Below are 25704 nucleotides of genomic sequence, written 5' to 3'. Positions count from 1 at the left end.
ATCTGATCTGATCCCTGTGACTTATTCTTATAGCTTATTTAAACTGGAGTGCAAATTCATGGCGGCCAGGCCCATAGCTGAATGTGTAGGGAGGCCTAAGGTCTCCGGATCACCCCCAGAAGTGTCCCTGAGCAACTTCTAACCGGGCGCTGTATAGAGCGCCGAAGTCCTGACGTCACTCGCTCATCCCCTGGTTCACGGAAGTAATTTCTCTATGGAGAATAACATGGGGCCATCCGTCTCATATAAGCATTGTGGTCCAAAAATAAACTAGCTGTCTCTGCGATATTGTCAGGGAAGTGTCTCTGTATCGTTTACGACCGTCAGTCACTCATATTTGATAGTCTGTTTCTAGTGGAAATCTAACTAACATTTGTTACAGTAACATTAGCGTTTTCTCGCAGTCAGTTGCAACATTAGTTGCAGTAACATTAGCGTTTTCTCACAGTCAGTTGATTCTTCATATCCATATGAGTGAAACGGCCGGGATGACATGTTTAGTTTTCAAACAGTTCTTATATGAGGTGATCTAAAATCCCCCTATGGGAATTACAATAAAAAGTACAGGAACCTGTGGACTTGCGCCTTCTACCTCTACAGACTTCGGTGCTCTATTGATGGCACGTACAGCTCCTAATAGTTAGGATTAGTAAACGCAGGAGGACAAATGTGCAAATGTACAATGACAAATACTACCCCCAAAGGATTGGGACTAAATTATAATTTATTATCAACAGGTGCTTTATCATATTCTAGCGTTCACCTGCTTATCACTAGTCTAGTGTGGCCAGACTGTTGCTTCTCGCAATTTTTAAATGCTTCCGTCATACAGTCTGGAGCAACGGAAGCTCTATCATGAGTAAAATATAGAGCGGATGTGAAGCCTCCTACCCACTTCTGTTTCGTCTTTACAGTCGCACAAATTAATCCTAATATAAATAGAAATGGCAGCTTCCTTACTCGGATTTTGGGAGGTGTAGTTCCAGACTCTATATAGCATTCGGAGATGGAATAGTTGTCTGGCTACGTGAGACCAGCGTATCACCTATCACACTTTATTAAGTGCCACCTCATGATCACATACTGCTTGCTTCTAAAAAACATATGGGAAAAAAACATAATTATGTATCTCCATGTACGAACCCATGTTTAAGTTTGAATTCAATTCTCTGATCACTTTCCTCAAATCTAGAGATTCTGTATTTAAATAAAAGATGGAAATCTTGAGGCTGGACTGGATTCCAATAATTTTATTATCCTTAAAATTGTCTAAAACATTACTCATTCAATTACATTATATACATTTCCATCTCTATATTGTAAAATAAAACAACTAATTTAAAACAAGCGATAATTATCTAAAATGGAAACTCAACTGTAAAACATGGTTAATGGCTTATGGTTAATTACCACGACTCAGTTATTTGTATAAGTGGGACTTGTCTTAGTTAGATCACTGGACACTTGTAAAAGAAAGATATGTTTGGGCCCTCCAGATACTTTGAAGGAAGCACTGTTCCATTTTGTATTTTACTGTGTCTATATAGGCAACAACATGGCCATATATAATATTAATACCTGTACATATAATAGCCCTATAATATTCACATGTGTCTCAGAGTCCCAAATACACATTTAAAACATAACTCAAAATGCTGGGTTTGACATACAGTACAGAGTTGGGTTTTCAGTGAGTGTCGTTTCCACTGACTACCACTAGCACCAGTCTCTTCAACGTTTTTTCTTTTTTTTTAAATGTACCTAAGGTTTAACAGCGGTGTGTTCCTGTACATGCAGCTACCTGAAGGTGAATGGTGAGTTCCTTTGTGTGATTGACAAACCGGTACAGCCGTGCAACCTGGAAGTTAGCCATCTACTGGCTGGCTGGGTGTTCCAAATGCGTTGCCGTCCCAGTGTGTTATATTTATTGCTTTATCTTTCACTTGCCAGAGGTGATGTAGCTGAGGAGAGCGTTTGGGACGTCCAGGGTCTCGTCCCGGACCAGGACGATGTCAAAAGCATTGATGTATGACTCTTTCCTCTCTTCCACCTAGCGGAGACAGACAGCAAACAGAGACCCACACCCTGAGGGTCAATGGCTACATTTACACCAAACTTGTCAGGGAAAGCCCTGTGTTAAATTCACCTTATTTCAGGCATTGTCAGATAGCGTACACTCAACTGCTTGCCCTGCACCGTTTAATGCAGGGGTCGGCAACCCTTTTGACTTGAAGTGCCATCTTTTGATTTTCTTGATAGTGTGTTTATGAATTAATATGACACCACACCAAAATATAATATTTCCAAGATATTTTGATTGTCCATAATAGTACCTTTATTTTATTTTGAAATGGCCTATTTATGTTTTCCCATCAGAACATTGTAATGAGCATTAGACTGAGAGCCATAACCCACCCATCTCCCAGACTCCCTCCCCAGTTAGAGTTTGAATGAATGTCAAATAATTTGCATACAGATGTGAGGGGACGTCATTTACTACCACTTTATATTTTTCAGGAAAAATCCTCTATGTCATCAGGCACCCGGAACTAGTGGCAAGTAAACTGACACTTTGGGAGCCAACCCAGGACAAAGCCAGGAACACTGTAGAGCTCACAACGCTGATAGGTGTGTGGAGGGCAACGATTCAGGAGTCCCAAGTTAGTGTTGGCTAGACCGCACTCTCGCATCACATATCATATAAACACTGACTGTATCCTGTTTATAACAAACACATAAAACCTATTAAGCCGCAACAGACTCTCAATTTGTACTTGCACTTGAAAAGTGTAGACACTACAGCCTGACCGGCCAACACAGTGGTTTATACTTATAGTATACAATCTGCATGGTCGCAGCTACAAACCCATATAAGCTCTTATACCAGTTGTAAGAAACCAGGATATGGATGATTCCCATATTATCAGGGATATTGAAAGTTTGAAACCATCTTTAATTTCAGAGAGTTATGAAAAGAAAGCTATCATCTCTCTTCTCAACAACTACTTAATAGATAAGAGCTATTAAGCAGTCTTGGTCTGGTTGTGAAATTAACCGGATTGTTAAAAAGAATCGATCTGGGCACTTAGGCTACAATGTAGCCTAGACAGTGTGTTGTGGGTACGAGTCCCAATCCCAATAGCCTTTGCTGCGTGTCACTCCCCATCTCTCTCTCCCCATTTCCAACCTACTGTCCTATCCAAAATAAAAGGCATAAAATAAAAAACAATTCACCAGTATAACTAATGTTTTATCGGTGTTGTGCCAACTGCCTTACAGACCAAAGATAGGCAGATAATCTGTTTATTCAGATCTTGGAAAGCAGGTTATCAAAAGTTCACACATATGTAAACAGCGTGTCCCATGTAAACACAGCCAGTGTGTGTACATCTCGTCACCTGTGGTGAATAAATGTGATAAGACATGCGAGTTGAACTTAGCAGAATAGCAGATCACGTCGTAGTGCAATGCGTTATGAGCTAAGATCGGCTATTTTTGGCATGTGACACAGGCACATAACTCAGACTATTGTATCATTTAGCTGGGGACCCTCTGGAACCCCCTCAAGGACCCCTGCAGGTCACCGGAGTGACCGGACCCCACATTTAGAACCAGTCTCAAGGAACAGTCTGCACTCATGATGTTTTTATTTACCACAGCAGCAGTCATAGTGCTAAAAATATATAATTGTGAGTATGGTTTCTTAAGATAATAATAATAACTAGAACTGCACTCTGTCGAGTGCATACTTGCTTGTTGCACACTAGTAGGCCATAAATGGCCAACTAGTGCGCAAGCAGAGCGCGCAAGTACTTTCGACCGCTGTAAACTGTCAAATCTCAGTATATCTGTGAAGGAACGTTTGAAATGTATAATTATTAGGTGTAACTATTTGCTACCTACCTACTTTATGCATATAAACACCTAGTATTATTAAGTATGGTTCAAGTTTCTATCTATATAAGAAATACAGTTTTATCGATGTAGATATATTCTAGATCCCTTTTTAGTTTTTCAAAGAAAAATAAATCATTGATATGTGATGAGAAAAAAGGTATATAAACTGAATTAAAATATATTATACAGTATAATTATTTTATTATTTATTGTAAATTGTAAATTTTATTTTACTGATTATGTATAGTATACGTATGACTAACTCTAAATGATGACGTAAGACATACGTATACATATACTAGTATGTAGTTGTAAGTTGATTAGCGGTATACTGTGGTTACTTTGCGCCAAAAACCGTGACAGCCAACCCGCCATTTGATGCGTATGCAAATAAAACAGCAGATTTGTGCCTGGTTTGCTGGGACCAGATTACACAAATGACCATATTTCTTACGTCATCATTGAGAGCTAGTCATACATATACACACCACGTACTCTGGTCCCAGCAGATCAGGCACAATTTGCTATTTTATTTTACTGATTATGTATATAGTATACGTATGACTAGCTCTAAATGATGAAGTAAGACATACGTATACATATACAATTTATACATATACTATATAGAGTATGTAGTTGTAAGTTGATTAGCGGTATACTGTGGTTACTTTGCGCCAAAAACCGTGACAGCCAACCCGCCATTTGATGCGTATGCAAATAAAACAGCAGATTTGTGCCTGGTTTGCTGGGACCAGATTACACAAATGACCATATTTCTTACGTCATCATTGAGAGCTAGTCATACATATACACACCACATACTCTGGTCCCAGCAGATCAGGCACAATTTGCTATTTTATTTGACTGATTATGTATAGTATACATATGACTAACTCTAAATGATGACGTAAGACATATGGTCATTTATGTAATCTGGTCCCAGCAAACCAGGCACGGATTTGCTGTTTTTTTTGCATACACATCAAATGGCGGGTTGGCCAGGGCGGGCGAAATTATTACTTGCGCGCTCTGCTTGCGCAAGTAATAACTAGAACTACCTACTTGCTTGTTGCACACTAGTAGGCCATAAATGGCCTACTAGTGCGCAAGCAGAGCGCACTGTGTTCTAGAATACAGCTCTATGACTTACTTAAAAAGTATTTACCTGTCTGACACTATTTTGAGATATGTTGAAGAACATGAAGGTAATTCTATTTAAGCATTTCAAATTCATTCTTTCGTTACGTAATTAACAATCAATTACGTAATGTTGTAATTAATACAGATGAGTGACGGCTTTCGATGGTGACGTATATGTCGATCAGTGTCGGGTGGATTAAAGGAAATGCCTCTATGTATATGTAATTTGTAAATTGATTAGCGGTATACTGTGGTTACTTTGCGTATGCCCCGTTTGATGCATACCGTAGCAGCATATGACGTCAGGGTATAACTGGTACAACTAGCTCTCAATGATGACGTAATAAAGATGTGGATCAAAGGACCCAATGCCAGGGTGTAATTGGTTTTCGATGGTGACGTAATGACGATATGTTTTAGTGTCGGGAGGATTAAAGGTAATGCCCCTATGTATACAGTACATGTATGTAATCTGACACCACTGCCATATCAAGCACAAGTAGCCATTGCGTCATACGCTGGCACAGCGCATACACATCAAGCGGCGACATATGCATCGAAGCACTGGACGAAAACTATTACTTGCACGCTCTGCTTGCGCAAGTAATAATGGATTGCATTTTTATAGCGCTTTTCTATGCACTACGTGCGTACTCAAAGCACTTTCATATATTGGAAGGTGAAGCGGCGAACAGTCAACACCAGCGTCCTCACTTCCCACATTCACACACCAATGGTGGAAAACACTGGAAGCAAGGTGTGGTTCAGTGTCTTGCCCACGGACAATTCGACATGTGGACAGGAGGAGCCGGGATTCGAACCACCTACAAGATTGTTTGCAGTGAGTCTGCATCCGTCATTCCTTAAAGTTTAAGGAAGTTTAAGGCTTAAACTACCGTCAGTAGAGCACCCTCCCTTAGCTCGGGACTAACACACTACAGACGTGTAGTGTTTTAATGCCATAAGGATTCACACATGTATGGAAACACTCAATCTCTCAAGAAAGACAGATAAATAAAATAAAAAAAGACATGAGAATGAATGGGTTCCCAGAATGGGAAACACTGGGTTATACGCGTCTGACCTGGTCGTTGAGAAAGCCGACCGTCAGGGTGTTTTGTGGCTGAGTGACTCCGTCGGCCATGGTCAGGTCTCCCAGCGAGTCGCCCAACAGCAGGACGTTGGGCCGGCCCTCCAACTGCTTGAGATGGGACACCTGTTGCACGGACCCCTCCTGCTTGTTGAACGTATGGATCAGTGGGCCTTTGAAGGCCCGCAGGACTCCCTGCTCGACAACACAACATTAGAGGTGCTTGTTAGAAGAAAGTCTGAAAATGTATTTGTGTGAGTATTGTGAATAGCTGAACTGTCACAGTGGCTCCTATGGCAGCGGGCCATCTAGAAGAGGGCCTGTGTGTGTGTGTGTGTGTGTGTGTGTGTGTGTGTGTGTGTGTGTGTGTGTGTGTGTGTGTGTGTGTGTGTGTGTGTGTGTGTCTGTCTGTCTCTCTGTCGATTCATGGAAAATGTGCACACTGCCATTAGGCCAAGAAAGTAGATTCCCAAATAGTTTTTACATGATGAGAGTGTGAATATGTCTTTAAAGACAGTGGAGGTTGTACTGGGCTGATATGGAGATATAGACTGGCCACATAATGACCGATACCCACATCGCATCTTAGGGGCCGTGTACACAGAAAGTGTACAGAGGAGTGCTTTGAACATCATGTGAGCTCTCGCACACATCATTTATGTCCGCAACGTTTGAACCGAACGGCCCCTTATAGGTCATCTATTTTTAGCAGAGATTTGCTGTAGGGGGTAAAAGGACGGGCCCAGATACAGACCCCTGGGGGAGCCAGTGACCCAATAGTGTTTAGTGGTTAAAAGTGTTAAAACTATTTTTAACTAAATGGTGCAGAGGCCGGCTTAACTCACTGTGTGGTCAAAGTCCATGTAGTTGGAGATGACGTGCACATTGGGATGGAAGACCAGTTTCTGTCGCATCACTTCTTCCAGGACATCCCCGACGCCGGCCGAGAAGATGAGCAGAGGAACCTGACGTTCAGCCAGGCTGTCAAAGAACACCTTGTAGCCCTCCCTTAAGAGAGAGAGAGAGACACACAACACACACCCCTACGGTTGAAATCTGAATTTGTCTCTAAAACCAGTGGTTCTCAAACTTTCATAATTCTCAGAGTTACAGACCATTTGGTTCCTAGCTATAACAATCATCTACCTCGGGACCCTCTGTAACCTCCTCAAGGACCCATTGGGGGTCCCAGGACCACACTTTGAGAACCTCTCTATTTTTTTCTCTATTGAATTTGATCAGTGAATAGAGAGAACAGAAAGACAGTAGAGCTAGAGGGCCTCAGGCTGGATTCGAACCCGGGACAGTCGCATCAAGGACATACAGTAGCCTTGATATTCTACCATTTCAGCTACCCTGAGCTCAGCTACAATCACTAATTCCGATCCACTTAAACACTATAAATATAATATCCCATATGCTTTGTTGACCAGTGTCTGCCAGGGATCACACTCTACACCAAATGTTTTCATTGAAAATAGCCTATCTACAAGTTCACAACATGTTGGTTTTCAGTGAATGTGCGCCTAATATGACATTACAGAATAGGTGTTTAGATTTTACTGTCTGTGTGTCTCTGTCTATTTATCTGTATATTTGATTTGACATGGATTTTAAAACATCTATTTAGATTCACTGCATCACACTGAGACTTGAGTATTATTGAGTTAATACAATGGGTGAGTGGTATAGACCTGAGCATGGCATTGGACTCCCTGACAGCTTGGGACAACATGTCCTTCCTGATGTTCTGATCAATGAGAAGATCATGGACACTGGTCCACCTGTGGAGGCAAAAAAACAGCAACAAAACTATTAGATTGTGTGTGTGTGTGTGTGTGTGTGTGTGTGTGTGTGTGTGTGTGTGTGTGTGTGTGTGTGTGTGTGTGTGCTCTCCAGTCCTTACCATTTCACCATGAGAGGAAGCTTCTCCTCCACAGTGCGACCAGGGTCTATCTCTATGGGGTAATAGGTGTTCAGCAGCTGCCTAATCTACATACCAACAAAACCCCACAAAATAACAAACAAACTTTACTTTGCATTTGCGTCATCAGCAGTTGTACACAATGTTGGTTCATCATTATTTAAAACCTCTTTTTCAAAAGGTGCAGAGGTACAGACAAACAAATGCAGGCACAAACTCAGGGACGTAGTAGCACTTACTGTACCAGAATTAGAATCATCTTTAATTTGTCACATCACAGTTTTACAAGTAAAAAAGTGGGTGAAATTTGGTTTTGTGCCTAGTTCCCACCGTGTCATGTTTCCAAGAACAAAAAAAGAAAGGGGAAGAAGAGAGAGGGCGTTCAAGGCAGGAAAGAAGAACATTTGAGCACTGCATTTTCTGTATGTATGTGATCGAGACTATCCAGTCGCTTTTTGGGGGTGCATCTTGCACCTTGCACCCCCAAAATCTGGATTCATACACATTCTTGCACATCAGTATATCATGTACTATATGTGGAAGTAAGTGCTGATTCGTGCTCACCTTTCTAGTGCAGGCTTCACTTATCAATAACCTGTTATCCAAGATGTCTGCAGAGAAGAGACATGCACAAGATCAGAAACGCAGGTGATTATTTCAGTTGATGCGTCTGTTGTGTGGACGCCCGGGGCGGGCTAACTTACTGTGCGTGGTGGGCACTCTGCTCCCATTGTGGGCAAACCTGGTGAGGGTCATGTCAAAGTCAGAGATAACCTGTGGAAACAAAGAGCAACTCTTGATGATACTCAAGATGATCGTACAATTATATTGTATAGTGTCTTCCGCCGAAAATAGCAGATCTGTAATGTGTGGCGCGTTTTGAGCTTGTAGACATGCCTTCTCTGTGAATTTGACTCAGATACCAGATGCCTGCTCAAATAAATACAATTACAGAACTGCATGCATGCGCAGTTTGCGCACAGCTGCAAACACATTTCCATTAATGTACAGCCGGGTGTACCTGCAGCCTCTCCGTTCCAGCTCTCTGCATAGCCTGCAGGGTCTCCTCCACCCGGCTGCGTTCTCTGATCAACACAGAGCTTCTGGCCAGCTCTGGGATCTGTGGAGAAAACAGGAGAGCAGTTGTCGTCACACTTTTTTTTATTTCAAGGACCCCCATAACTCTCAGGGTTACAGAACCCTCAAACTGTGTGTAAGTTCCCAATGTCCATGTGGTTCCCAAGTATCATATCCCAATCACTTCACTTAACTGGGCCTAGGGGGATTTTTACAGTCTATGAACCAAACCCAAGGGCCCCTGGGTGTCCCCAGACAGACAGACAGACAGACAGACAGGTCAGACAGACAGACAGAGCAAAGGATTTGTGATCTGACCTCAGTCTTTGTCAACTGGTTCCACATTGCCAGGACAGTCCTCACTGGCATATAAATCCATGGGATGTGGTAGATCTGTGCACAACCGTGAGACAAGTGTTCAGTAACCACAGTCAACTGCAATAATAACACAGCATTGTATATTTTCTAAAATATACACATGAATACACATTAAAGTGATTTGCATAATATACATTATATGATAGTTTAACTACATGCAAAACTGTTTCAAATTCACATCCAATTCCAGGAAACGTTGAAAGTTACTCTAAAATCTATTTCAATAAAATGTCAATACAGCTACAGGAATTCATTAAAACAGAAGAGAAACACAGCTGTAAGCTGCTGAGGATAACATCTTAGTAGCATAAAGCTAAATAATTCCACTTCACTTTCTAGAGTCCAGGTACATGAACATACCATTTCCAAACGGATGAGTCCAATATGTCAGAAGCGGTGAGTTGAAAACGTAAATTGATTCATTCAAAATCAATTTAAAGTCCGGCTGGGAGCGTTTATTTACACTGTAATTGAGATCCCATTGGTCGAAGGGGCCGTCGTGCCGATTGGCTACTTGGTTAGGGCTATTATTAGGTCAACTACATTATGTAGTTGACATAATAATACATCTATGTAGTCTACATAGATTGCTACCTACAGTATTTCCTCGTCAAGACTATTTTGTCTAATAAAACAGGCGACAGATTATATAGCAAGAGCTGTCAGCAGAGCAGACTACTATACATTTTGTACGTTGTCTCCTTAACAACCAATAGCCAATAATAGCGAGACCTTATTATATAACTGAGTGAGACCCGCTGGACAATGGGATTCCTTTCACTGTTTACGTAGTCAGCTCCTGCATCTGCAGTGCTCCCAGTAGAACACACACTATACCATTGGTTCCGGAATCGTTTGTTCCTACTCTCACTGTATGTCGTTTAGAGCATTTCTGCAATGGCAGACAATTAAAAATTAAACCGATTCCGAAGCACTTTGTGTGCGCATATACTTTTTGGTAAGAAGCAGTGGGTGATTTAACTGATTTGTCAATTAATGCTGCATAATTAAATACTGAAGCATAATTAAGTATTTATCTAGACTGTCAGTATTGTGCACCGTTTGCAAATAATCAAATTACACGTTCATGTTCAGTGAAATATGATTTTTATTTAAAATGAAGGTACTCTTACAACTCTTGCACTAATGTATGAAACCACACTCCCAATGACATCTGGAACTGGGCTGTTTTCTCACCAAAAAAAATATATGAACTGAAAAACCATTTTACATGGCGATTATCAATATAGCATGGCCAATGAGCAAAACACCCTACATAGTATAGTCAATAATTCCCTTACATTTAAAGTCCTGTGAACTGACTGTGTAAATTAAGTGCTGTTCCAGTATGTAAATCATGAAATTGGAGAACAATAAGAGCTGCAGGCTTGCGTTATCTACACTATGAATACTAAATTTGTCATATTAACCACTTTCACCCTGGCATCACTGTTTTGGGCATGCCATTTTAGGTGATTTTGTAATGTTTTCAAAAAAAGAAAGATCTGAATTTAATATAGGCTCATGTAGGTCTGGTAGATTTCTTTAAAATAAGGCTTAAGTGGTTAATGCAAGGAATGTGATGATGTGGCTCACAACACCAGAAGCTAGCTCAACAACAAGATTCACATAGAGCCTGGCTGGGAAATAGTCAAGATGAAAGCAGTCAACTTCAACGTACACGTAACAGTCCCAACGGCGCAACACTTTGTTGTGACAGCAATACAAGTCCAAACCGAGCATGACATTAAAGTTATATCAAATATATTTTAGCTCCTTCAGTGTGTGAAATTTAACTTAAATCGATTGTGTCCTTGTGTGGAAGAACTTTACCTTCAAGTAAATAGAAAACCCACATTGTGGTTCACTGGACCAGTTGCAAAAAAAAAGAAAAAAAAAAAAAGGTTGACCTGCCCCTTCACAAAAAAAGTCATACTTCTTTTCCAGGTGCATGAGATTGACATATCATCTTTCTGCATTTATGTTGCACTAAAAGCTTTTTTTAAATGCATGGTGAACGGAAATGTCAATGCTTCTAATTTAGTCTGTTTGGATACAAGATGTTCCCAATTTCATTATTCATTATTCATTATATTTGTTGTATAGCCCACAGTGGTGTCCTTATCTCTGCTGTTGGGCAGAAACCAACTATATCCAAAATATTAACTTAAGGACATTTTAAAACACTGCCTCATCAAAGTTGGTATGGTGACTTAATACATCATCAGATACTTGAATGGGTCATTATCACCACTTTATCCCAAAACAGCGGTGGAGTGGAGTTACAAGGTTTTTGACCATTAATGTGGAGACATAAAGGGTGTCCAATAGCACTGATCAAAAAAGGGGGGAAAAAGTTTAAAGAAATGAAGATCACTGGTTTCTGCCCGACAGCGACGATATGAGAGGAACACTGAGGAAGAGGCAAAGCAGACGGCCTGATTTATACTGCCATATGATGTAGTACATGCCGGAAATAGTCTATAAGCATTGTTGATATTATACATCTGCTATTTTTGATCGGCAAAAAAGTGTGTTTTACACTCTATATCTGGACTAATATAAAGAACATTTTAAAGTAACTGGTCCACTGATGGGAATGTTTTAACAAAAACTGAATGGTATAACAGACCCTGCTGGAGATTATTTTATCAAGACAGTTCATAGATATCAAAGTCTTCATTCGAAAAACCTGTGCTTGTTCAACCTATACACACACACATCAGCCCACAAAGCCTTGAAAAATAAGCCAACATATTGGAATATCCAGAGGCTACCAGCTTAAGCACATCATAGAAAACCAGTGCAAATCAAGCGTCTTCAATCAGAAACCCTGCAACATTTCAAATAGCAAACTTGTTATTCAATGTCATCGGCCTATACATGGGCCCTCATTTTGGAAATTACAGAGGCACAATTTTAACCATAATATGCAGATTTACAAAAAGAAATAGTGCTTAGTCTGGGAAATTAAAGCATGTATATTTAAATCCATGAAAATATTAGAGGAAAAAAGTATGTGAAGGCCAAAGAGAATGAAACCATATGAAAAGGTTAACAAAACTGTCACAGATTTTAGTGCAACAGTGTAAAAAGCAGAATCATGTCATGAGTATGATTGTGAGGTCTACACTGAAAATGGTTAACACTCTCCTCCGCAATTCCACACAGTGCAGATTTAGACCTTTTCAAAATAAACATGTGCGACGCAAGATCATCCTCATTTCACCTTCGTGCAAAAGCCAACAACTAAAAGAATGAGAGGTAGAATAAATATGGGTTGAGGATAGGCTTAGCACTAAATAATTAAAGCTTTTTTCTCAAACCTTTACCCGACAATGTGTAAAGTGTGGAAAGACATGATTTACTAAGTTTTAACACAATATTAAACGCAAACCTAAATGGAAAGTCATTGGTTGATAAAAGGAATGGACATTTTCAAAAGATTTAAGAGGTTACATTTCTTGAAAGAATTAAGGTAAGGCTATTTAAGTAAGGCTAAAATGATTAAAGTTAAACGGAATTTAACACATAGCCTCGCCAAATCTTTATGTGCCACTTAAACCTGCTATACAAACGTGTGCTTGTACATCTCACTCGCACATTCAATTCAAAAGACAAAAAAACATTAAGACAAAGTACTGGACTATCTACAGGCCGCTCATCAGCCGAAGACAGCAAACAGCAGCGAGGAAATGAGCCATGTGCAAAACAGCTTCCCCTCCAGGGGAACACGAGAGAGCTCAGCACTCAATCTGAGACTGGAGTTGCCGGCGCAGGGTGAGGGTGCGCCGATGGAGTTGCTGCATCTGTTGCATGCGATCCCGCTGGCGTGCCAGGTTCTGGGGCATGGGGTAGCGTTGGCTGCCGTACAGATATCGGTAGGGTATGCGAACGTGGCATGCGGCGGCTCGGCAGCGCGGCTGGGGCATCGGCGGAAGCAACAGCCAACGCTTCCTCTCGGCAGAGTAGCGGTACGCCTCCTTGCGGTACTGCTTTTCCACATCGTCGCTGTTCTTCCAACCCCCGATGACGAAGACGTCTTCTCCCAGGTAGCAGATGGCAGCACCCTCAATGCTGGTGACCTCCGGGGGGAGGCTCTCGAGAATGTCGTCGGAGATGCGTCCGCTGATTTTCTGCTGAGCCACCTCGTCCGGCACCTTGTAACTTTTGGGGCAGCAGGATGCCGTGTGGTAGAAGTTGGTGGGAGCAACCGCCATCTGGAAGATGCAGTAGCTGTCGATGAGGGGTAAAGAGTCCACCTCCTGCCACTGCCGGCTTTCCGTGTCGTAGCGTGTCGTCACCGTCTTCAGTCCATCCTCGTTGTCCGTGTCAACGGGCGTGCGGGCTGTCACATACACGTAGCGGTCTTCAACGCTCACTGCCTTCACATCTCGCAGGATCTTCGGGGCCGACTCCAGGTTGTGCCATTTGTCCTGCTCAGGCTCATACACGCTGACGTCCTTGAAGCCCGGGCTGAAGTTACCGTGACCACCGATGCTGTAGAGAATGTTCTTTATGCTTGTGAGGCCAAAGGAGTGCTTGCGTGTGGTCAAGTTGCTCACCTGCTCCCAGGTATTGTGAACAGGGTTGTAGCGCTCTACAGTCTTTGCGAAACCCGGTTCCATAGACCCAGCGACGTAGACATGGGAGTCTGTGACCGCAATGGCATGTCCGTCGAGATGGTTGTGTATGTGTGGCAGGTTGACCCAACGGTCCTCGTACACAAAGTAGCCCACACACTCACTCAGATAATCACCACCCTCTGACACTCCGCCCACGACCATGATTACATCCATGTTTTGACCAAAGCGTGGCTGGAAAGCTGGCATACCAGAGGCGCAGGGCTCCAATTCAGCCGACTTGATGTGCTCAAAACGTATTGCGTGACCTTCCACAGCATCACACACCAGCTGTAGGCAAACCGCGCTGTTGGCGACTAAGGGCTCCTTTTTCACCACCCGCATCAGGTAGGCAGGCTTAATTTGGGGCAGCCTCAGGAGCTGGAACAGCTCCTCGAAATACTTCACTCGCTCGGTTGGGTTGCGCTGCACCCATTTCACTATAGACTCAAACAGTACCTCCTCCGAGTCTACAGTGATTTCAGTATCAGAGAGCCAGTCGCGCACCAGGTGAAATGGCAGCGTGTAGAACTCATCGTCCTGGATGACTTTGTGGAAGTTGCGTCGGATCATCTCGGCGGCTCTCAGTGCCAGCTGGTCCAACGTGTACATGTGGGCAAGGCTGTGCACGGCCACACAGTTGGTCAGACTCAACTTCTTCTTCAGGAACTCGCCACAAAAGTCCTTCAGCTGCACCAGTAGGAATCTATCGTGAAAATTATGGACTTTTTAGACCACTTGAGTATAAGAGGTAACTTTGGATTAGCTTCTATACATAATATTTGACCATATTCCATAGGGTGAACCCAAGTAATACTACTTGGGTTCATAAGACAAAGAGTAGTATTGTTTAGTGATATGACTAGCCATGTCCAATTCATTGACAAACTCACATTAGATCTAGCGAGAGACATCTTATTTACAATGTTCCTCCCCATAACCATGTACAGTAATTAGTAAACCTTAATGCCATCTTCTGGATAGCACTTTAAATTGCCTGCGGCGAAAACGAACAGGACAGATTTAATTTGTCCTCAAATTGATCAACTCGCAAAAATGCTCTTTCTACATTTCCATCATCCATTTCATCTTTCTGTTGCAATATATGTTACATTGTCATTCAACGTATGGCCAATATCAATATGTTGTAATTGTAATAATTGTATAATTAGATTATAGAATACTGTAGCCACATAACAGTTCAAACATAGGAAAGGGCCGGCATGCAATTGCTTTTCCATTGTGACGTGTTTACATGATCCAGTGTTAATGAGACACCACAATATTACATTTACCGTGTATATACCGTATATCATCTCACATGACACGACATACCAATACCATTGTTTTGGGCATGCACCCAGCACCTCCAACATGGGGAGGATAAAATGAAAACAATATAATTCACCTGTCAGCAAGCTCCAGAACCTCGTGGACATTGCCGATGGTCACCCTGATCTCCCCCGTGTACATGAACTGCACGACGGCCTCCACCGTCTCCGGGTCGGGCCCGGTCTCCGAGCTCCACTCTCGGATCTCCACTCGCCGGGACAGCGACTCGTAGAACTGACCGCCGAGCAGCGGCGTGAAGTAGTCCGTGGCGGCGGACAGCACGGAGCGGTGCGCGGACATCTCCAGTGTCTGCGAGCCCGTGTTGAAGGCCAGCGTCACGTCGCAGAACAAGCCGGACCTCCTCTGCTCGTTCTGCCGCCGCGACAGCTCCGAGCAGTGGACAGGGCAGCAGAAGCCCTCGGTCTCCTCGGTGTCTCCTGGAGGAGGGACGCTGGGGGTCCGGGCGGCGGTGGTGGTGACGGTGGGGCTGAGGTTGGTGGTGGTGCTGGTGGTGGTCGTGGCGTCCTCGCCAGCCGCTGCTACTGCTACCGTGGCCGCCATCATGTCGGCTGCAGGTGTGGCGGGTGGAGGAGCGGTGTTGGTGTGGCGCAGTACCGCGGGGAACAGCTCATATGTACAAACAACGCAGGTAAACAAACAGTCAAACATGCGTAGCTGAGCTCTGCCTGCTGCTGGTGGTGCGATGACTCTCACAACGCGGAAGTAGCTGCTATGGGCCGTTTGTGTGATGTGTGTCGCTGAGCATGCGCGCATTTATACTCCGTAGTCCGTAGTACGACGGTGTCCTTCTCTCGCGCGCGCGCGCGCACACACACACACACACACACACACACACACACACACACACACCACTAATGTTTGCAAATGTTAACTCCTCTCCACTGACTTCCTCTTAGCAAATTGAAAAACAAATATACAAAACCTTTTGTTTAGTAGTAATATTTATTTATTATTAACGCAAATCACCATCTCCTCTTTAAGGGAAGCTGTCAGGGGATAGAAGTCCAGTTGTACTTTTAGGTCAGCTAATTTCTGGACTAGAACAGAGCTCTCAGTATTACTATTTATGAGATTATTTATTTATTTTACATGCAAATATCATGTATATAGGCTACTAGACTGTAAATCCTGTTAAAAAGCAGAAAAGGCGACACTCCAAAATAAAAATCACACTCGAGTGGACTGTGGAGGCACTGGAGGGGCGCCTGGTAATGTTGAAATTAAGCATAATTTAGACTTTTAGAAGCCTGCACATAATGTGGCAGAGACAGAGTCACTTTCATTCAACAATTAAAGATTTATGATGATTTCCTGTTCTTTGGCTATAGAAGTATATATTTGTACGTCTCTAAATGTTATGATGAATTGAACAAGGTGGACCCTCTTGTTGAGTTGTGCTTGAAATGTACTGTAATTCTGCAAACTGTTAATAAATACTTCAATCAATCATTGCAGATTCACTGTCACATATGGTACGAGACATGAACGCAGTGTTATTATTCCATAACACGAAATCACAATTTCACAACAAGTCACAATATGTATTCATATTGGCCACATGACGTCTCACGTCGTCACGTCAGTAGCCTACAAATAACAACCGTAGACTTGGCTGGCAAACGATTTTTGTTAAAAGTGCTCTAAACAAACATTAAAAGTTCATGGACTTGGCTGCCATATGTTTTAATTTCAAAAGCTATGTATTGGAGGGGCTAGCGCCCCTCAAAAATCACACTTGTGTGAAGTGAGGGGCGCCGACTGTGTCTGCCACATGACATCACAGGTGCAAGAGTCCATAGACTATGGCTGCTACTGTGCTACAGGACGTCACGAGTGAAAGCCAGACGTTGGAGGGGATAGCGGCCATTACCCTCACCTCTGGCCCTTTCAGAGTGTACATGTGACGGTTGTCGAAGGTGCACACCCCCGGACCGGCATCCACCATCGCTATGGAGATCAGCTCAGTGTCTTGCCCTCGCCTGTCACCATCTTTGGGGGTGCAGAGGAGCCTCAGCCGCAAACCGATGTCCAGATTGGAAGGGATGTATACCCGTTCCAGTCCCGCCACTCTCCCCCCTACCCTTACATGACTGTAATAGAGGGTATGTGTGCACTGTGACATCATCATAATACCCGAAAGTTATGCGGGAACGCCTACTGAGTGGCAAAAAACGACTTTCTGCACAGCCCATACAAATCCAAACAGTCCTATCTGATTGCATTAAACGACATTAAACAACATTAAACTTATTTTACCACTCACCTTATGCATCCGCATACCATCTATTCCGAGAGTGTAAAAATGTTTATGTCCTATTTGTTCATGAGATGATGTATAACGATAAAAGCCCCCTCAGTTCACACAGGTGTGATTTTTGACACTCAGACCCTCAGCCACGGAACCCTCTTTCTTAATCTCTGGGACCCCAGTCTACGGTGTAAAATCCTCAGTGTTAATTATCCTTAAGGGTCAGAGCTACAGTACAGACGCATGTAAGGGTCAATTAGGGCACCCTGTTTGGTCCCGGGACCCGACCTTGAGGAGCAGTGCTTCAGTGCTTCCAGCGGAGGTCACATACCAGTGCAATGTGGTCTGAGGGGTGGGCTACACTGGGCAGAGCCTGGTATGCCGTCACCTCCTTGTGACTCGGCAGGGGGATCACCTGCTCCACCTCCATCTTGTCCGGCTCTGTGAAGATGTAGTCCAGACATCCGTGGAAACCTTCTATGTAGTTGGTGTAGGCCGGCTCTCCGCATGCACTGGAGAGAGGGCGGAATGGCGGGGACACTGTCGGTGGACAGGCCTCCTTCAAGCCTCCAGACCTCCAGTCCGGGTGGTTGTCTGGAGGTGGGATGACTCTCTGGGTCAACAGCCTGAACAGACTTGAGTTTGGGGTGGAGTTGAAGTCTCCAGCGAAGACCAGTGCAGCGCCAGGTGCCACCTCGCTGATCACATGGCTTAGGTGTCTCAGAGCAACACTAATCTGCACCAAGCGGATGTTCCCTCCTTTAGGGTGCCAGTACAGATGGGTGTTGGCCACACAGATCCTTCTAGAAGGTTCCTCCAAGACTTCAAACATGCTCACCTGCAGAGCAGTGGATTTGTCTTGGATCCTTTTTTTGAGGTTGGTGGATATTTTCTTTAACAGTTCAGAGTATAGAGGGTCGGAGGTCAGCACTTCTGCACTTAGGATGATGTCATGCCTACTCAACAACCTCAGCTTTGACCTACGGTAGAATGTAGACAAGCCTTCATGTTGTTTCCCTTTTTCCTTGAAAAACCCGTCCAAACCAAATGCATCAAGAGACGGAGCCAGACTGTCAATGAACACCCTTTTGTCTACTTCCTGGAGACAGATGACATCAGCATTGTACCCTACCAGTTCTTTCCTGATGAGGTTCTGTCTGTAGTCGACCTCCAGGGCATGGGGGGCACAGTAGGAATACAATGGCGTCTTAGACGGCTCCGCCTGGGTGTAGATGTCGGCGAGTATGTTGTATGACACCACCCTCAGCACCCGCACCTCTGGCCCTTTCAGAGTGTACATGTGACGGTTGTCGAAGGTGCACACCCCCGGACCGGCATCCACCGTCACTATGGAGATCAGCTCAGTGTCTTGCCCTCGCCTGTCACCATCTTTGGGGGTGCAGAGGAGCCTCAGCCGCAAACCGATGTCCAGATTGGAAGGGATGTATACCCGTTCCAGTCCCGCCACTCTCCAGATGTTGCCGCTGTTGTCTCCTCCTGCTGTGTACCAGGTAAACTCACACTCCTCCAGGCGGCCAAACTCCACCTCCAGTTTAGGACAGACGGGGAATCCAGCCAGCAGAGATGTCGGGAGTACCGCCGTGGTGAAAGTTGGCGGATTTAGCTGTATGGCATATTTGACCTCTCCGACATGTAGCATCGCCCCGTCCAGCCATGCTTGGGAATTTATCACACCCTCTGGCACCAACTCATTGTTATAAAACAGGTTGACCACTGGAGGTTTCGTAGGCTGCTTCTGCTGAATTCTGTTTCTCTTGGATTTTCTGGCCAAACAATTGCGGCCTTTGGAAGCACTGATGGATATCCTCGTCAGGACATTACCCAGGTCCTCGGTTGGGTCCCTAAGCATGTGTTTATTGCTGCCATCCAGGTCGAATGAGATGCTGAGTTTGGGCTCCCCGGAGACATATCTGACCACAGCCTGTTCCATCGTACACTGTTGATTAGTGACATCACACAACCTAGAACTGCTCTATTTGATAGAGATTTGGAAATGACGTGATAGCTGTCAGAGTAAAGCCCTAGTATACTATTAATTATGCACGTAATGGAATGCATATCTCTATCAGGACGGGTGGAACTCCATAACTGGGCTCTGTAGTCTATGACATCAGTCATATCTATGACATATGACCCCATAGTTCAATATAAGCTCAATAGTATATATTGTATTATATTTTGTGTATAGGAATATACACAATAACTGTAAAGAACCATGAATGCAAGTAGTCACACCGATAGGGGCACTAGGTCTCAATCCATACAAATATACAAAGGATTTGTGTGTTTCTGGTTAGGGATTCAACAATTGGAGTCCACGTAAAGAGCCAACAAGCACAGTCCCAGGAGTGACAGTGGTCTCTTAGGAATATGGCTCCACTGGAGGTGTCTGCCAGCACCTGGGACTGTAAGCAAGTGGCCAGATGGCTGAGTGAAGAAGGCTTCAGGGAATATGTGGAGCTCCTGTGTATAACGCACCGCCTGGATGGCACCGGCCTGCTGTCGCTGACTGAAGCAGACTTACGTGGTCCCCCGCTGTGTCTTGGCGTGCTGGGCGACATCAAGAGGCTGACCTCAGCCCTTGGGCGGCTCCAGAGGCAGAACCAGGCCCAGGTGGAGGAGCTGAGTTTCAGCACCAGAGTATCGTCAGTGGGACATGAATGCAGCCGGTGTAACAGGGCTGAGCACTTTTGTAAAGGGCCTGAGCTCTGCCTGAGCAACTGCGACAGACAGGGTTATGGATCGGACAACGCGGGCTGTCACAGCTACTTTAACGGGAAGTTGTGCAGGCAGCACATGGCCGCCGATCGTCGTCTGGACCCAGAACTGTGGAAGACGGCCATCAGCTATGTCTATGTCACGTTTGTGTTCGCATTCACATCCTTTGTCACGGTTCTCGTGCACGAACGTGTCCCAGACATGAGGACGTACCCGCCACTGCCAGACATATTTCTGGACAAAGTTCCCAGAATCCCCTGGGCTTTTGCGGCCGCTGAGGCCTGTGGCCTGATCCTAGGTTACATATTTATGTTGATCCTGCTGTTTCACAAACATCGATCAATTGTGTTTCGGCGTCTGTGTTCTTTGATCGGAACGGTATTTCTTCTCCGTTGTTTCACCATGTTCGTCACTTCCCTCTCCGTACCTGGACAACATCTCGACTGTGCCAGCAAGATCTACGGCGACACATGGGGAAAGCTCCAGAGAGCGATGGCGATCTGGAGTGGGTTCGGGCTGTCCCTGACAGGGGTTCAAACCTGTGGGGACTACATGTTCAGTGGACACACCGTTGCCCTCACCATGCTGAACTTCTTTGTCACCGAGTACACTCCACGGAGCTGGGGTCTGATCCACACCATCTCCTGGGTGTTGAACCTGTTCGGGATCTTTTTCATCCTGGCAGCTCATGAGCACTACTCTATTGACGTGTCCATAGCCTTCTACATCACCACGCGTCTGTTCCTCTACTACCACACCTTGGCCAACTATCACACCGTCCAGCACAGCCGGCGAGCACGTATATGGTTCCCCATGTTCACTTTCTTTGAATGCAATGTTAACAGACCAGTGCCCAACGAGTACCATTGGCCCTTCAGTAGGCCAGCCTATTTGAAGACTCTGTTTGGATGAAAGGCTTTAAAGGCGTTAAAAGACTCAGCAGTAGGAATATATATAGGCTATAGGATTATATTATTCAAGCCAGGCAAATATTATTCATTCATGTTATAATTATAATATTATTAGGAGGATATTGTAATTAAAATATAGCTTTTTTTACACCATGGTTCATATTTGTCATAATTTCAGAGACATCTTAATATTATGTAGCATAAGAACTGCTTATGTAATTTCCCTTGGTTAGAGACACAAATCAGTCACACCTGCCTTTAAATTATTTTATTCACCACTATGGTGATGTAACTGTTCAATATTTTCATATTTGGGGTTGTCAGTTTTCTTGATTCTTTAGAGTGTAGTGAGCCACTATAGAAAATGTAGAAGGTTCACCACACAATTTAATTTATGTATGAAACACTGAAATGTAACATTGATGATGTTTTGTTTTATTTTGCATTTGTGCTCAACAATTCTTTTTTTATGATTCTATTCTGCCGTATTAATTTGACGACGATGATGATTCATCATAGAATTTGACTTATGAATTTTATTTTGACTTCTAGTATAAAGTAATCTTCATAATTGTTACTTTTAACATCTTAACAGTACAGAATAGGAGACAGTATGTAGACCAATATAGCCTGAACCGAATCCAAACCATAATTTAGTGGCATTTGCTATTGATTTTTCCGTGTGAAGTGAGCGGTGCCTTCATCATCATGATGATGATGGCAATGTCATCATACATCAGCCAATTAAATCATCACATCCTGTACTACAAACACATTCCGTGCTCAAACACCTAGAGTACACACAAAGATGTGCATAGGAGTGGCTGCGCCTGCTCCGCTCAAAGGTATAGTTAGTCCCAATTTAATGTCCCCATACCCTGAAGCTCACACCCTACTGTAACAAGTTGGACTATTATCACATTGGGAACATACAGGCAGACAGTGGGCAAAAGCAAGTTGATGTATATTTCCTAGCAACTTAAGAGAGAAGAGTCTGACGACGGACAGGCCAATGAAAGTTTCCAAGTCCATTTTATTATCAGAGCTCAGTGTACAAAAACAGCATCGCAGCCATGCAGGGGCTAGAGCCCCATGCATGCACCCAGCCAGCCTCACGGCTTGTGGGCCTAACACACAGTTACAGACATTTCAGTGGAGTCTTATACAGGTCAGAACAAAGAGATCAAAGGGAAATGGCAAAAGGTGGTTCCCAAACCCCCACTCCCAAATTGTTCCCTTATATGGTAGTGGTCAACAGGAGGACAACAGGAGCACAGTATAGGTGTAGCTGCTTGCAGCTGTTATCAGCAAGCCATCTTTTAGGGCCCCTAAAAATCCCTCCTGCCCATGTATCCTGTCCAGACATGCCTGTCTCTCATTCATGAGAGAAACAAAGATCCACTTTAGTTTAAACATGGTTATTTAAGCTATATTATTGTGAATTGTGATTTCCATATACATCAAAGTTATGATCTTGTGCAACATGTTTAAAACGTTGAACTACCTCCAAACAGTCATGGCCTCATGCCCCCCTGTGATCTTTGCCATGCCCCAAGTGGGGCCCAGACTCAGGTTGAGAAACATTGACCCAGGCATTTATCACTTCATGAACTAGAAAATTCCCAATTTTTGGAAATTGATAAAAAAAAGTGATAATGTGCTCGAGTAGCTCGCAAAGTACAGTATGATGATGATATCTGGTGATGATGTATTGATCGTTACAGGGGGCGGACTAGCCTCGATACCCAGGCTTTCATTTCGTCTGCGCGAAAGATGAAAGCCTGGAAAAAGCCGTGGGCTGAACCAGTCTAAAAGTGGGAGTCAACCCTTCCGCGTAGGCGTCGCTCTAAATGATGTGATGTAGCGCTGCACTAGGGGGGAGAGGAGGGGCCGGGGGTGACGGACAGATCGATGAGATCCAATCAGGGTGCGCGTTTTTCTGAGCCGCGGCCCTCCCATCTAGGCCAGAAATGTCTCTGCTTAGGTCAGGCTAGGGGCGGACTAATAAATAGGCAAACCTTTTGCAGTTACTCTAAATAATAATAAAGTCAGGCAATGTAGTCTAGTCGCCCTGTTATGGCTACCACATTAATAAAGGAGATTTTCTGGTGGGGGTCATGACTTAGTATTCACTTACTTAGTATTAATTGACTTCGTATTCACTGATAAAGTAGTCACTTAGTATTTACTGACTTAGTATCATAGTATTCACTGACTTAGTATTACACTTAGTATTCACAGCAGTTGGTATTCACACTGACTTAGTATTAACTACAGTAAGTCTGGGTTGAGTTGTCCAAAATGTGAGCCAAATGCAAACGAAAATAAAAGCCTGGGTACCGAGGCTATCCAAAATGCAACAAGTCCATGTTAGGTTAGCCAGATTAGCTAGATGGATGTTATTCATCCATCTAGCTAATCTGTCTTCATCTAGCTCACAATGCCTAACAAACAATTCCAAATATCAATATTGGTTTGGTTCTTTATTGTTTCAACCATGTTGCTATGAGACTTGCAGTTACCTTCAAAGAACACGTCTGTATCCAAAGCGCTTTACAATCACACACTCCCTCTCCCCCAGAGCAGAGAAGGGCTCAGTCAGTGCCTTGCTGAAGGACACTTCGACATTATGCCAGGGATGAAACTGGGAAGTTTAGAAACGACTGGTTTTGACTTTCTCAGTTTTGAGTTCACATGTAACATGTTTAAGACCGCTTTATCTTTCCATTTTTAATGGATTACCATAGTTGGACACAGATCTTTCTTCAGACTCTACTTCTAATTTAGATAATGTACCAGTTGTCAAGTTTAGGTATTTCAATTCGTGTGGTGTCCTGCCATCTTCCCAGACATCACACAATACAATGTACTGTTCACTTCTGAAGGACATCACATCTACAACAGTCATACTTCGTTGTACAACATGTCATACAACTAACCTACCACACACACGAAACAAGTGTAACATTTAGAATTAAAATATTCGGAATGAAAAGTTTAACAAGAGGTTCTTTATTATGCTACTATATAACAGCATATATTAAAAAAAAGAAAACAAAGCATTTATTTCACAGTTAAATAAAAACAGCAAAAACAAGGGACAAACGTACAGTAGCAGGCCATACACTGGACAGTAACAAAGCTTCTTGAGGTGAGGTCAAGTCTTAACAGAAAGAGGTTGTTTACAGAATGAGACATGTAGAGCTGTACGACGTGCAAGAATGTTACTTCATTCACCGAATAAAACAAACTGCCTTCATGGTCCCTCGCAATAAAAAAAAAGTGCGTTTAAGACTCACAGGGCACATTCATAAAGCATTTTAACCATTTAACACCCTTTTGACCAGAAAACAAAAACAAGTCAGTCTAAATTGTACTTAAAATATCAATTATAATGTGAAAGACCTGAGGGCCACAGTGAGGCGAAACATTTAAAATAAAAGTAGTTATATCCCAATTCTTACATTTTTGTGTAAGTGTAACCTTAAACCGATGGCATTTGGATAATCAGTGTAATTTCTACCAAGTGACCATCTTGTCAAATCAGTTACATAGATATAAAGTTAAAGCAAAACATACTTTGGTTAGTCTTATGGAGGTCATAGACCACCAGACCTCTTTTCCCTTGAAAGGGACATCGTTTAGAGAAGCAACTTGACAGATTAAAATAGCTCTAGTGCACTAGTGTTATATTAAGGTGCAATACCAAGTGGGCCTCAAATGATACCCAGACACACTTTCTAGAGCAATGGTTCTCAAACGTTTCCATGCCAAGGACCCCCAAATTGTTACATTTCAGGCCACGGATCCTAATTTGAAAATATTGTGCCAGGGACCCCTACATGAGAACATTGTTGTCGGCAGTTGTTAAATTCTGTACTAAATATAATCTATACTGTGTAGGGAATAGCCTAGGTAGGTAATAATCTTACACATTCTCAAAGTCTAGCCACAGAAATGGTGAAACTAAAACGTAAAATTCAAAAGTAAAGCTTGTTTCTGGAGGCTTAAGAGAAGGTGAAGCACCTTAACACAGATCTACAGTCATCTCCCTCTCAGCCGATAGTCAAACAACTCGAAAGCCTCAAGAGAGGAAGTTGCCATCTAAACGAATACGGTTAGGAAAGGTGAGATTCAGGCTTTGTACATTCAGTTTAAAAACATGAGGTGCGATATGAGTGGTTCTACCAAACCAGCTGAACAAGCGTGAAGTTCTTCAACATGAAGAAGGTCCAGGTAGAAAATATGAGTTGCTTCCTCAAAAACGGCTTTAAGAACCGCTGTTCTAGATTAGAAGCAGTGGTTCACAAAGTGGGGTCAGGGGT

The 25704-nt window shown here is 43.4% G+C and overlaps 4 protein-coding genes across 4 annotated transcripts; 1 reads left to right on the top strand and 3 right to left on the bottom strand.

Annotated features, from left to right (window-relative positions):
* Positions 1–59: 59 nt before the first annotated feature.
* On the bottom strand, positions 60–10112 carry LOC310874874 (7-methylguanosine phosphate-specific 5'-nucleotidase-like). Its single transcript, XM_083787791.1, has 10 exons — positions 9867–10112; positions 9447–9521; positions 9073–9171; positions 8756–8825; positions 8616–8662; positions 8034–8119; positions 7822–7911; positions 6973–7135; positions 6122–6322; positions 60–2050 (listed from the first exon to the last, which is right to left on the bottom strand). The coding sequence occupies exons 1-10, from the start codon at positions 9867–9869 to the stop codon at positions 1940–1942; spliced, it is 945 nt and encodes a 314-aa protein (XP_083643917.1). The 5' UTR covers positions 9870–10112; the 3' UTR covers positions 60–1939.
* Positions 10113–10596: 484 nt separating this feature from the next.
* LOC310874938 (kelch-like protein 11) lies at positions 10597–16185 on the bottom strand. Its single transcript, XM_083787875.1, has 2 exons — positions 15537–16185; positions 10597–14834 (listed from the first exon to the last, which is right to left on the bottom strand). The coding sequence occupies exons 1-2, from the start codon at positions 16127–16129 to the stop codon at positions 13250–13252; spliced, it is 2178 nt and encodes a 725-aa protein (XP_083644001.1). The 5' UTR covers positions 16130–16185; the 3' UTR covers positions 10597–13249.
* Positions 16186–18033: 1848 nt separating this feature from the next.
* On the bottom strand, positions 18034–19680 carry LOC310874693 (2',5'-phosphodiesterase 12-like; the record flags this gene model as incomplete). Its single annotated transcript, XM_083787554.1, has 1 exon — positions 18034–19680. The coding sequence occupies one exon, from the start codon at positions 19678–19680 to the stop codon at positions 18034–18036; it is 1647 nt and encodes a 548-aa protein (XP_083643680.1).
* Positions 19681–20120: 440 nt separating this feature from the next.
* Positions 20121–21380, top strand: LOC310874692 (sphingomyelin synthase-related protein 1-like; the record flags this gene model as incomplete). The annotated part of the gene is made up of 1 exon (XM_083787553.1): positions 20121–21380. The coding sequence occupies one exon, from the start codon at positions 20121–20123 to the stop codon at positions 21378–21380; it is 1260 nt and encodes a 419-aa protein (XP_083643679.1).
* Between the last annotated feature and the right edge of the window lie 4324 nt (positions 21381–25704).

Source organism: Protomyctophum parallelum (genome assembly GCF_964188405.1).
Source record: "Protomyctophum parallelum genome assembly, chromosome: 17".
Classification (NCBI taxonomy): domain Eukaryota; kingdom Metazoa; phylum Chordata; class Actinopteri; order Myctophiformes; family Myctophidae; genus Protomyctophum; species Protomyctophum parallelum.
The sequence above is the reverse complement of the archived record's forward strand: the minus strand, read 5'-3'. Positions and strand labels throughout refer to the sequence as shown.